Below are 13,423 nucleotides of genomic sequence, written 5' to 3'. Positions count from 1 at the left end.
GTTGCATGTGAACAAACACTTGTTGAACAGACGTGCTTTCAGCAAAGTATAAGAAATCTTTAAAAGAGACTATAAAATGACGTTTCTTAGTTTGGGACTTCCTTAAAAGGTTCGTTTTATTTGTACGTCGTCCTGCCAATATTATTACGCTATTTATTGGAGGTATTCATATCATGATATTACTAATGTGTTTCATTGGTTTCAAATTGTAAATGTACCAGTCATACAGCTCCATAATCATTTTATTGTAGTTAATTCAAACTCTAAGATGTTATTGGTAAATCGGCATTAGCATTTGGTTATGAATAAGACACATACATGTAAAATTAGAAGTCATTATTGTACAAAACAGAACATTTATATCATTGATTGTATAATCTTACTATGAAGCATCTCAATTGATGCTGACAGAACGTCGTAGCAAACAACTGGCGATGCAGTGTCGCCACTAAAAGTAGCATTTCCGGTTGGCAAGGTTTTACATACGATAAAACACAAAGTTCTGTCACGCATTAATTACTGATTGAAAACGAAAAGTATGTTGATGCTTTTTAAATTATCTGCACATCATCTATGTCTTGTATGCATTTTTCGAAAATTGAACCAATTTTTGGCCGATTGTCTACCTTTCCCTCCGTAACAAAGAATCCGTATTTTATTATCATTTATCATATGCTTTTCGATGGTTTTCAAACTGCATACTTAAGTAGCTGGTTTCATCAGCTAAACATTTTGACATAAATGTTTAAATAATTATTGCGCAAGGGGTACTAAACGGGAAATATGGTGTTATGCGGTTGAAAAAAGTGCGAATTAAATCAACGCTTGAAATACCTTCATAAGATTGCAACGTTTATGTGAACTTACAAGTAAGCCAAAGATGCTAGAAATAAATCTTAATGATGATAATAACAAAATAGTATAGATAATAATTTAGACAATGAAAATACGTTGGATAAAAGACCCTGACGTAATTTACCTACATCACTGGGATGAGAGATCATCGTTAAGATTGGAAAATGACTGGTATGAGAGATCATCGTTTGGATTGGAAATTCACTGGGTTGAGAGATCATCGTTTAGATTGGGAAATCACTGGGTTGAGAGATCATCGTTTAGATTGGGAAATCATTGGGTTGAGAGATCATCGTTTGGTTTGGGAAATCACTGGGTTGAGAGATCATTGTTTGGATTGGAAAATCACTGGGTTGAGAGATCATCGTTTGGATTGGGAAATGACTAGGATGAGAGATCATCGTTTGGATTGGGAAATCACTGGGATGAAAGATCATCGTTTGGATTGGAAATTCACTGGGATGAGAGATCATCGTTTGGATTGGAAATTCACTGGGATGAGAGATCATCGTTTGGATTGGGAAATCACTGGGATGAGAGATCATCGTTTAGATTGGGAAATGACTAGGATGAGAGATCATCGTTTGGATTGGGAAATGACTGGGATGAGAGATCATCGTTTAGATTGGAAATTCACTGGATTGAGAGATCATCGTTTGGATTGGAAATTCACTGGGATGAGAGATCATCGTTTGGATTGGGAAATCACTGGGATGAAAGATCATCGTTTAGATTGGGAAATCACTGGGCTGAGAGATCACCCTTTGGATTGGGAAATCACTTGATGAGAGATCATCGTTTGGATTGGGAAATCACTAGGATGAGAGATCATCGTTTAGATTGGAAATTCACTGGGATGAGAGATCATCGATTGGATTGGGAAATCACTGGGATGAGAGATCATCGTTTAGATTGGGAAATCACTGGGATGAGAGATCATCGTTTAGATTGGGAAATCACTGGGATGAGAGATCATCGTTTAGATTGGGAAATCACTTGATTGAGAGATCATCGTTTAGGTTGGGAAATCACTGGGATGAGAGATCATCGTTTAGATTGGGAAATCACTGGATTGAGAGATCATCGTATGGATTGGGAAATCACTGGGTTGAGAGATTATCGTTTGGATTGGAAAACCACTAGGTTGAGAGATCATCGTTTGGATTGGGAAGGGACTGGGATGAGAGATCATCGTTTAGATTGGGAAATCACTGGGTTGAGAGATTATCGTTTGGATTGGAAAACCACTAGGTTGAGAGATCATCGTTTGGATTGGGAAGGGACTGGGATGAGAGATCATCGTTTAGATTGGGAAATCACTGGGTTGAGAGATTATCGTTTGGATTGGAAAATCACTAGGTTGAGAGATCATCGTTTGGATTGGAAATTCACTGGGATGAGAGATCATCATTTAGATTGGGAAATCACTGGAATGAGAGATCATCGTTTAGATTGGGAAATCACTGGATTGAGAGATCATCGTTTCGATTGGGAAATCACTGGTATGAGAGATCATCATTTTGGTTTAGAGGTCACTGGGGAAAAAGATCACTTAACGGTTTGACCAATAACTGGGGTTGAGAGCTACAAACACATTATATACCAATAACTCAAGATCTGTAAGGCCCTTCCAACGGACTCCGAGGATAGATTTATTGTAGACTTTCTGGGACTTATTGCATACAAACGATTACTTTCAATGTATGATATATTGCATAAAAAGCTGTTCTTTCTATGTGTAATTTATAGAATACATCCGTACGTTCTATGTGCAATTAATTGTATGCAAGCCCTTGCTGTCTTTCTTTAATTAAATGTATTACAAACCATCCTTTACTTTTGTGTGTAATTTAGTGCAAAAAGCAGGAAGTCAATAGAAACCCTCTCAAATTTCGTTCATAACGTGAGTTATTATTTCCTTATATAACAAAACAATTACCTCGGAAGTTATTTAACCCACAACAAAAAGATCAGGCCCTGACCCACTGCGAATATTAAACTCATTTAAATGTTTAGTTCATTTACTAATATTAACACCTCAACTTCCATTCCTTAAATGAACGGCCTAAAGTTAATGCACCAGTCAATTGTAACCAGAGCCCCCCTCCCCCCCCCCAGGTCCGAAGAATAGCGGGGACTTTGACTTTCGGTCCAGCCAACCCCGGCTAAAATCCCCGCCCTGGGTAAGAATGTATAACCCTTAAATGTAAATAAACTTTTTTTTAACAATTCTGGAAATAAACAATGAACTATTGGTGTAAGTATAAGAAATCAATTGCGTGATTGATGTCATTATTTGGGATATGAACGGCGGTTACAGTACGCGTTGCCCAGAGTCATTCGGACTCCGCACACTTTACCCAGCCCGAATGACTCCATGATTACTTTAACCAACCCAACTGTGTTCATAATGACATCAATCACGCAATTCATTTTTTAAATGTAAACATTAATTTGAGCAAATTTATTTCCGAAGGATTCGAACGTTATCATAACATTGTTAATTTGGTTTCGAAATCAATTCCACTTAGTTAATGCTAAAGTTTAGAATATAACTATATCTATATTTCATTGTGACTTTTAATGTTTAACATATGAATCATTGTTCTCTTCCAGTTTGGATTAAATAAATGCATACATATCTTTCCTTAGAAAAGAACTTAATATTATGTTTGTTTATTGAATAAAACGTGAACGTATCCTAAACATTGAACATTCAAAGTAATATTTCATTAAAATTTAAATTTTCATATTCACATTAAAATATGAATAATAAGCATCTTACAAAGAAAGCATGTTGGCCATATTTCATTCAATCATAACTGATAACTAGCCTGGTCAATTCTTTCCAGTTATGACCCTTTAATTGTAAAAACACATCGGCCTTTTCGCCAGTTTGTACTTTAAGATCATTTGATTGGTTGATAGTAACACTTGGATAAATATTGACCAATCAATAGTTTCGTATGACCTTCTCTTCTTTTACAGTATTTCGTTCGCCAAATTTGATTAAATCTTATGTACAAGTGATTCAAAGGTAATATTTCTACTATTGATACAACCTTATTCATTGAGAATTGTCTATAATGTTTTCTGACTTCATGTGAATGACTCTCCGATACTCGTATTGGGTATCATATAAATTGTTGTTAGAAAGTTACAATGCATCTGCCGCCATGTATATATGTTTTGTATATGACCTCACTTGCCATGTTTATGGTATGAGCGAATAAACAATGTTTGATTTTGACTTTGATTAGCGCTTTCGTTAACTTTAACCAAGCCAAACAATTAACTAGTTGCATAAAATTGGCTATTGCTATCTAAAACTTAATTAATTTTCATTTAATCTGAACCAAACTTAAATGAAATGTTCATTGGCGTAATATCACGGAAAAGTTTGAAAACTAGCCTTGCCACTCTTTTCAGTAATGGCTAAAATCGATAAATTGTCTTTTCTCTATCTTAACCATTACTTATCATCATTTTAAGGTCTGACAAAATGGTGATTTTAGGATGAAAATGTATTTTTTTAAAAAACAATTTGATCTTAAATTCAACTAATACATGTGCAAAGTATAATGTATATATAATGAATACAATAATGATTTTAGCATATAAAGAATTAACAAAACTTGATTCGAAATGAGTTTCTGTGTGTGAACAATTCTATCCAGCTCACTAAAGCGATTTATTTCGCTATCTTTGAGCTGAGATAAATGAAGTATTTTACACCAAATAAACAACATCATAACCTTAATTTAACCCACAGACATTTAATTCGAAATGAATAACTAGTTGACATAAGGGCATATATGTTTTACAAACATCTTTCGAGTTCTAATAATTGCTATCCGTCCGACAAAGCCCAATCTGGTGCATATGTAATGTGACTGTGACAGCTCTTGTTATATATATTGTTCATTTCATATATAAATATCTGTGTCATTGGTGGATGCAAAGGCTAAAGGTTAAAGTTATGGGCGTTGCTAAACATAATTTTATGTGAATTGCAAGAGTGAACTTGTGATTTACACCATGTTTTATGTAGGATTGTTGACACCGCCTCCAACCACGACAGTGGGGGAACGAATGATATGACAATGCTTTGACTGTTTTCTCTGAGAAAAAGAAACAAGCGAAAACTAATCTGATATTTTATTGTTTTCACGGAATCATTTGATTCAGAATGGATACTGAAATATTTTTACAGCTTATTAAAGCTGCTACAGTTTATTTATGCTTCTGCAAGCAATCTTCCAAAAATACATTGTACTGTTTCGACCTAAAACCTTACATTAACTGAAAGTACAAACAACCAACATATTTATCATATTTATCATTCACTAGAAATAAAATAAGTCTAAACAATCCAGGCGCCTAGTCGCCCATTGATTTCTACCAGCTAGCTTGTAAATTTAGTCTATAAGAAAGAACTGAATCGAAGAGTAAAGGACATCTGTATCATGTGCATACTAATATGTTTAGTTTACACTAATGTATTTAAGTTCAACTGCAAAGTCAACACAAGCAGGTGTGAATCACTTACGATTCATAGAAACAAGTAACACTGAGGAATGCTTGGTTTGATCTTGAAAGTTATTAGACACTGTGACTAAATTTGGTTAAGATTGATGAGAAATGCGAATGTAAGAGAGTGGAAATTCAAGGTCATGCTGGCCATTTTTTTTTATCATTCAAGGTAAATATATATGCCGTCACTTTTTTGCCCGCCATGTTTGATCCTATATAGTACCCATTTTAAATAATGCATCTATAGATGCATTACTTCTCTCGTCTAAGACAATGTTGTTTTAAAATACAGAAGGAAAAATGAATATTCTAAATTCTTAACGATAAACTACTAATTGAATACCCTTTACAAAACTCAACACTCTGAGTCTGGATAGGCCCTATATAAAGAATACAGAGAAAAATGTTTTCAACAGAATGCCCTTTAGCCCTTTAGCCGACTTAAACTTCTTTATATTTTTTTCTTAACAATGACGCATAGAATATGAAAAAAATCGAATGGCATGTTAAAATGACGACTTTATTCTTGTTTTTTTTTCTTTCGGTTATGTTTAAACATTTTGCTACTGAGCATGTTTCTGTAGCTTTTTGCATATATATTGAATAAGTCGGGTTTCCGCTTTTGTCATGGTTACGTAAGTTGATGTTATGTGTACTATCTTGATGGAAAAAGTCAAAACTTAAAAGGTGTGCCAGGGAAAACGGGTCAGACTGATAGAAAAAAATATTACTTTATCGTTTTATTGACATTGATAAACAAGGCCCACAATTAGCCAAAATCACAGGGGACAGACTCCCTGTGGTAACAATTATGATCCTTCACTGTCAGATATACCTTTTTATCATCTTTAGATTTATTATGTGCCCATATAGCCCTCCAGTATCCATCGAGTCTTCCAAGTACAAAGATCGAAAATGACTAGTGTACTGTATTTACTTTTATAAACTATTAAGAATATTCTGCAGCGTGAAGTGTATATATAGAGCTACATCTTGTTCCAAAACAGATACCAGGTATGGTTGGTAGGCATTTATTTTAAGAGGCTTTGTATTCTTTAAGAACGTTATTGTCATCACTGGGTAAATTTGTTGAAGTAATTAGTATTTATCAGAATAAAGCCTTTTAAACTACATAACACCAAAAATGGTAGGATCGGGGTCTATGTCGTAGGTAGAGACGGGTGACCCAAACCAAAAGTGTTTTTAGGCCTGGGTTCCCGGTTACAAAATATATACCCGTCCATGTCCTACCTTGAATATGTAACAAGTCCAGGAAGATGTGGAACTCCGCTTCTCACAACTATACGATCATGTGCAGTGAAGACAAAGACCTACATTAGGCATAGAAATATAACCAACATACCACAAACTTACTGTATCTGGTATATTTAAATTGATTTTATATGTGGCAAAGTCTTCACTTACATTTATGATTGGAAAGCTGCGTAACTTATTGATTTCATCATGTATCGAACTAAAGAATGTTTTAATTCACACATGTTTCACTAGTCACTATATGTTTTTATGTGTTTAATTAAATTATGGGTGCCACTTGGGACATGCGCAACCTTTTCCAAAACTTAACATGTGTACTGGCTTAAATGTAGTAAATGGGCTTAAGGGTCCTTCCCTAGACGACTCGAACTATTTTAAGTATAAAATGGTGCAGTCGTGTGTATTGTTTTTTATATTCACATAATAAAGTTCAACCTGCTACATATATTTATATATGCCGATCAAGTATGATGGTATTAAAAATAACCTTCAATTCTACCACCAAGAAATAATTGTGGGGACTAGATTGCTTGACTGACCAAACTTAATTGAACTGTGTTGTAGTGTTTTAAAGGCTCAATATCAGTGCGAAAAGCGTTTTATTTACTGACCGCTCCAAGGCGGTACCTAACAATCCTTGATAAACATACCTATTTTTTATATATATAGTATGTATGCACTGTGCTGTTTGTGGAGTTTTGTGCTGTTCGTCCATGTTTCTTGTTTGTGATTTTTTGTTTTTGTGTTCTATGTCTTTGGCGTTTACCCAGTACCATTAAACCGGGTTTATCTTTAATCTTTTTAGTACTGAGCTTGTTTCTGTAGTTTTTCACATACGTTTTTTTACCACGACTGTACCGTTTTACTTTTAAAATGCAGGTGGCTTATTTCTTGTTTCGGAATAATAATCTGACAAACATTTTTGCTCCTTTTAGATTAAACTGGTATTTTATTCCATTTTATAGTGATGAGACAACACATTAAATATGCAGTCTGAAGTTAAGTAATAATATCTTGCTTCTTTGCATAAAGATTTAAGAAACATGACCATAAATGTATCTTGTTTAGATTTCGCAAGCACTTACAAACTACCTCACTGTTTTATTATTTTCAGGACAAAACGGTGATGGAAAGACTAGGCAACAGTACACTTGTAAATGACAACACCTTTTGTCAGTCCTGTAAAGGTGAAGGTGAGATCAAGGACGCACATGGGTACTGTCAAAACTGTGAGGAATACATGTGCCAAGATTGCATCAAATACGTTCACAGAATGTCAAAAAACAAGGGCCATAATATTCTTACAGGAGAACAAATGCCTTCAACACCATCAGAAAGAGATGACCTAGGATCACCCGAAAAATATTCAGAAATGTGCAAGATACACACCAATGAAGCACTTAAGTTCTTCTGTCCTGACCATGAGGCATTTGAATGCGGAGTTTGTATTGTACTTCATCACAGGGCATGTTCTGTTCAGTTTGTTCCAGATGCCGCTAAAGGGTTCAGCAATACCTCTGAATATAAAGATCAACAACACATGCTTGGAGCGATTCAAAACGATATCAAAACTTGTCTAGATACGATTAAAGAAATATCGGTCTCTGCTAATAAAGTCCATTCAGTTGCTCTTGGTGATCTAAAGAAGTTTAAGGAAGAAATAAATGAGTACCTGGATGAAACAGAAAGGGATATTGAGTCATCTGCTGAACATCTGAAGGCTGGAGTTGATGAAAAGATAGAAGAACTGAATAAGAAATATGTTGAAATAAAAGGTAGATCTGATAAATCTGAACAAACCCTTGATATTTCATCAAGTGATGAAGTTCGGTTGTTTATGACATCAAAGAGGTCAGGGAAAGCCATCGAAGATTTAAAGCTGTCAGTTGACAATCTAAAAAAGACCTGTCAGGAGGACAATATCAGATATGGGTTCAAACGTGATTCTGTATTTGAGAAAATTTTGAACTTAAAGAGAAATATGGGCAAAATGACTGTCACTAATGAAACAGAAAATGATGCTGAAAGATATGTCAGTGAGGATGAGTTGTATCTAAATGAAGATGAAAATGATCAAAGGGAAGGTGATCTTATTGCGTCGGAAAAAACATCCTTTGGCCCAGTCGGCATTGAAGATATAACAGTGATCAGTGATGACGACATTTATCCTAAAACTAAAGGGTGGTGTCAAAATTGCAAATGTTATGGTTGTTCGGGTATGTATCATACATTTAAACCCCGAATCACCAGTAAAGAACGTTTACAGTTCTCGAGCTGCCATATCACTGGAATGGCCGTGCTATCATCAGGAAGGCTTGTAGTTGCTGACAGCAAGTGTCACTCAGTGAAGGTAGTTGACATCTCCAAAAACAAGGTTCTGGCTAGATACTCAACTGCCTCTTATCCAACTCAAGGTCATACGCCATTTGATGTAACGGTAGTTTCAAATGAAAAGATTGCAGTTACTTATATATGTACTACTGATAGAAAGACATGGCGTTCTCACGATAGCGTCATCAACACGTACACACTTTCAATACTATCCACAGAAAATAACACTCTGGCTGAACTTTATGGTATTCAAATTCCAACTATTGGATATATTTCCTACATCAATTGTCGTTTTTTTTTGTCGTATGGATCTTCTATTAGTGTCCACGATGATAAAATCAATGATGTGCAGTTTAGAAAATTTAAAATCAAAGGCTACTGTTGTAGCAAGCCGGTTTACGCATCTGATGGCAATGCGTATTACATCACGGACACAACTAGCTGGGGCACTTACACTCTGAGAAAAGTCTCTTTAAATGGAAATACTTTAGCTACATATACAGACTGGGAGTTTAAATCCCCAGGATTCGTAACACTTGCTGGGGACGGAAATATTCTGCTATACAACAATGATAAACAGGAACTCTTGTTAATGTCAGGAAACTGTGAGAAGATCAGTGTGATGAAGTTCAAAGAAGAAGATTGGATTAAAAATATAAGGGCAATGAGTTTCTGTTCAGAAACCAAGACTCTTTTTGTGAGTGACGGAAGTTGTTCCAAAACTATCAAAGCAATAAAGTTTACATGTATGTAGATTGTCAGGAAATATATAATGTAAAATATAATTGGCCAGGATCCAAACATTTGGAGAAAGGTTACCTGATGCGACTTGTTTGATGTTTTAGCATAACTTTGTTGTTTGTCATTGTTTGTCATTTTAATGTTAATGTATCATGTCCAAATGAATTTTTTTATATAGTATTAGTAACATACATTTAACATTTATTAGACTGCATTTCAGAATTTTTATTTAATGTATATTTAAGCCAAAAACTGTACATATACTAGTTACGACTGGTATAATGAATCTATATACGAAAAAAAAAACGGTGGTAAAAATGGCATCAAACTGATAGTTTCCGGGTTAAGGTCACAAATTTAAAATCTAACTCAAAACGTTTAAGGATTGCCTGACATAACTTGGTATGTAGCAAGCTCATGTGAAGACAGACTTTGAACTGCATTATGGATCAAGGTTCAGGTCACAGTTATCAGAAATATAAAAACTAAACATAGTTGTTTTGTATATTCAAATTTGCTTTCCGACTTATTGTTTTTTAAATAATGGTTCATAGTGCCCTACCAGCATGTAATATTAGTAAAATGTCATCGTTATCCTGGGAGACGGCTGGTTATTGGCTAAGTATTAAGATGATTTTGTCATTTCAAATGTTATAATTATAACCTCATTGTACATATATTGCACTTATAATATAGGATTATAATTGTGACTTCATGCAGGATATGAATTACATCATGAACTGTACTATTAAATTTTGGTGGAAATGAAGGCAAATATGTATATTTCGTACTTGCCAGTATTTATGCAGGCTTTATGATCAGTTCTGCAAAATATTTATTAGATGTATCATATTTAAATTAATGGGAATGTTTACGTTACTCCTCATTAACACAAAACAACAATAACACTCATGGAAAATATTCAAAGGGTTCAGCTGCAAATGATTTACCGCAGAAGCCATTCATAGTGAAGTTTATAACCTTCTCTCAACTTTTACAGTTGCTTTGTGTTTGAATTTATTTATTTTAAGATTTTTCATCAATTCACAACAGGTAATGTTAATACAATGTTTGTACATTACAACAAAAAGCATTAAAATAAAAATGAAATAAGATTAACAGTACAACTGTAACTGACTAAGAACACGAACAATATGTGTGTGGTGAAAGGATTAGATTTGACATTTAAAATTGACAATATATCACAAATTATATAAGAGCGTTAAAGAGGCTGTTTCACGTATGATAAAATAGCGAAAAAAAGAAAATTGTCGAAAACTAACATAAATTTGGCATCGATGTGTACAACGCATTGAAACTTACTAACTGAAGTACTACATAGTTTACAATTTATTTTAAAGTATTTAAAGTTTAGCAGTTATTTCGTATTTTTCCATTAAAAAAGATTACTGGGTATGTCTACCAGGTAGAATTCATTCCTCATGCGTGATTGGCTAGTCGGTGTTATCACGTGATATTACCGAGGTAGGTGTATAGCTTAATTATGTCTCCCGATTAGAGTAAGCTTTCGTAGCTCAGTCAGTACGACGCGACGGGTTCGAACCCGGTCTCCGACACAATTTGTTTTTTATATTTTGGTACTTTTTTACAATTATGATATCAAAGCGTAACACATTCTTTTAGATAACTGTCCTGAGATTCGTTACAGAAAAAAACTTTATTTGGTGCCAATACGTGAAACAGCCCCTATAATAATAAGTATAGTGCTTATAACGCTTTTTCAGGACGTGGTGAGGTTGTGTTTTTATTAGCTATTGCATATGTGTTGTATGTAAGGTCCTTTGTTGTAAAGGACGATAGTTTGTGTGCGTGCGTGCGTGCGTGCGTGCGTGCGGGCGTGCGTGTGTTTGTGACTAACAATTTTTTCCCTTGCTAGGGATAGAGTGGAAACACACTTTCTACCTTTATCTGCTGTATTTGATATATGTCAATGATTGTTTAAAGACTGTAATTGTTGGGTTATATTCTCTACAATGTAGTTTGCTTTTAATATCATAAATGTAAATAACTGGTTAGTGTATACAAACTGATCGATAGATCCATTACATTTTAATTGAAAATTGGGGTGCACCCAATGTTAAAAGGGTTAAGATTATTCTTTCACCATGCATCTTTGTCAACAAACAATTGAATAGCACCAAACCTTTTACAACAAAACTATTAAAAAGTGGTTGCTGTTCTTTTTTGTTTATATATATACGATGTTCAGTATTATTTTTATATATATGTATATATACTTTAATCACGATTCAGTTGTTTTGTTTCTACATCAAAATGTAACTCCACCCCTACATGACAAAACCATTTTGTCAGCTAGCAGCCTAAATACTCGATCCCTTTTAATCACAATATCTTAATAATTTTTATAAAGAATAATAATCCTATGTCATACGTCAAAACTAGACAGTGTGAATTATATATTTCTTTTCTTGCTTTATTTTTTTTTATCTTGATTTTTACATGCAGTTTATGTTTGTTATATACGTAAGAACTTTTGTAATAGTTGATATATCTGAATGTAGTACAATCACTATGGATATCTTAATAGTACGTAGACACAATATGTTATACTCCTGTCTAAATAAAACACATGTTCTCACAATTGTCGGTGTTTTAATAATACTTTGAAAACGGCTTGATATATTTAATTAACTGAACGAAATAAAGTTGATATTGTCTTTATTCAGGAGTCTATATGAGAAATCAATACATTCCAAATTGAAAGATGAATATCCGTACAGTAATGAAAATCGAATTCCAAAACTAAACTATAATAATTATAAAACAACATATCACAAAGTTTAATGAACAATGATGGTTAAATATTATTTCTAGATCCATATAGAGAACTGCACAGAGAGAAGATTCAACACTTTTCAGCTGGGTGGATTTGATTTCATTTTTATTTCGTAGCTAAGTGTCATATCCCTCATCTGGAAATAAAACTCTAGGTGTTGCCATATCCATCCTTTCCGGAAATAAAACTCTAGGTGTTATCATACTCTCCTCTTTGGAAGAAACGCCCTGGTTAGTGTCATATCCCTCCTTTATGGAAATAAAACCCTAGGTGTCGCATACCCCTTTTCTTTGGACGAAAAAATATCTGGCGGGGCAAGGGGTGATCCCCGTGTCGGGTGCATATTTCGTTCAAAGCTTCGGTGTGATATCAAGCAGGAATTGACAATTATGTTTGCGATGGTGAGGGTCGTACATTATCATGTTGGGATACGGTTAAAATATTTGGCAGCGGGATGATTGTATTATACATGTGTGTTGACAATGAGTAGACCAAACAGCAGAATTTTATCGCGTGAACAGGCATTGGACGGGTCATCTTTGTGCATTTACTACTCATTTATTGAGTTATTGATCATATGAGCGCAGACAATGAATTGAGCTAGAAGTAGCATGAACCAACAAAAATAGAAATAAGTAACTATGTCTATTTTAATTATAGTTGACTATTGACTTTTCAAGTTCTACATCTAGTCCATAGGTTAAATGGATGACTTGTTCTGTTTGTTCAACAGTCAATAAGGTACTTCAATTAAAACACATTCATATCATTGCATTCTAATTGTTAGATAGTAATTCTGTGGGATTTCTAAATCATCATAATACAAAAAATATTTTCTTTAATTCATTTTCTTATGGCTGAGTTACTCTA

General features: G+C 34.2%; 1 protein-coding gene across 1 annotated transcript; it reads left to right on the top strand.

The window, feature by feature from the left end:
* LOC128205405 (uncharacterized) lies at positions 1–12,343 on the top strand. The gene is made up of 2 exons (XM_052907008.1): positions 1–109; positions 7,778–12,343. Exon 2 carries the CDS (start codon positions 7,790–7,792, stop codon positions 9,746–9,748), a length of 1,959 nt encoding a protein of 652 aa, XP_052762968.1. The 5' UTR covers positions 1–109; positions 7,778–7,789; the 3' UTR covers positions 9,749–12,343.
* Positions 12,344–13,423: the final 1,080 nt, after the last annotated feature.

The sequence above is a fragment of the Mya arenaria genome, chromosome 10, assembly GCF_026914265.1.
Source record: "Mya arenaria isolate MELC-2E11 chromosome 10, ASM2691426v1".
Lineage (NCBI taxonomy): Eukaryota > Metazoa > Mollusca > Bivalvia > Myida > Myidae > Mya > Mya arenaria.
This window is presented reverse-complemented; position numbering and strand designations above follow the sequence as displayed.

Coding starts and splice junctions, on each gene's coding strand:
- LOC128205405 (XM_052907008.1), top strand. CDS start 7,790: ATGGAAAGACTAGGCAACAGTACACTTGTAAATGACAACACCTTTTGT.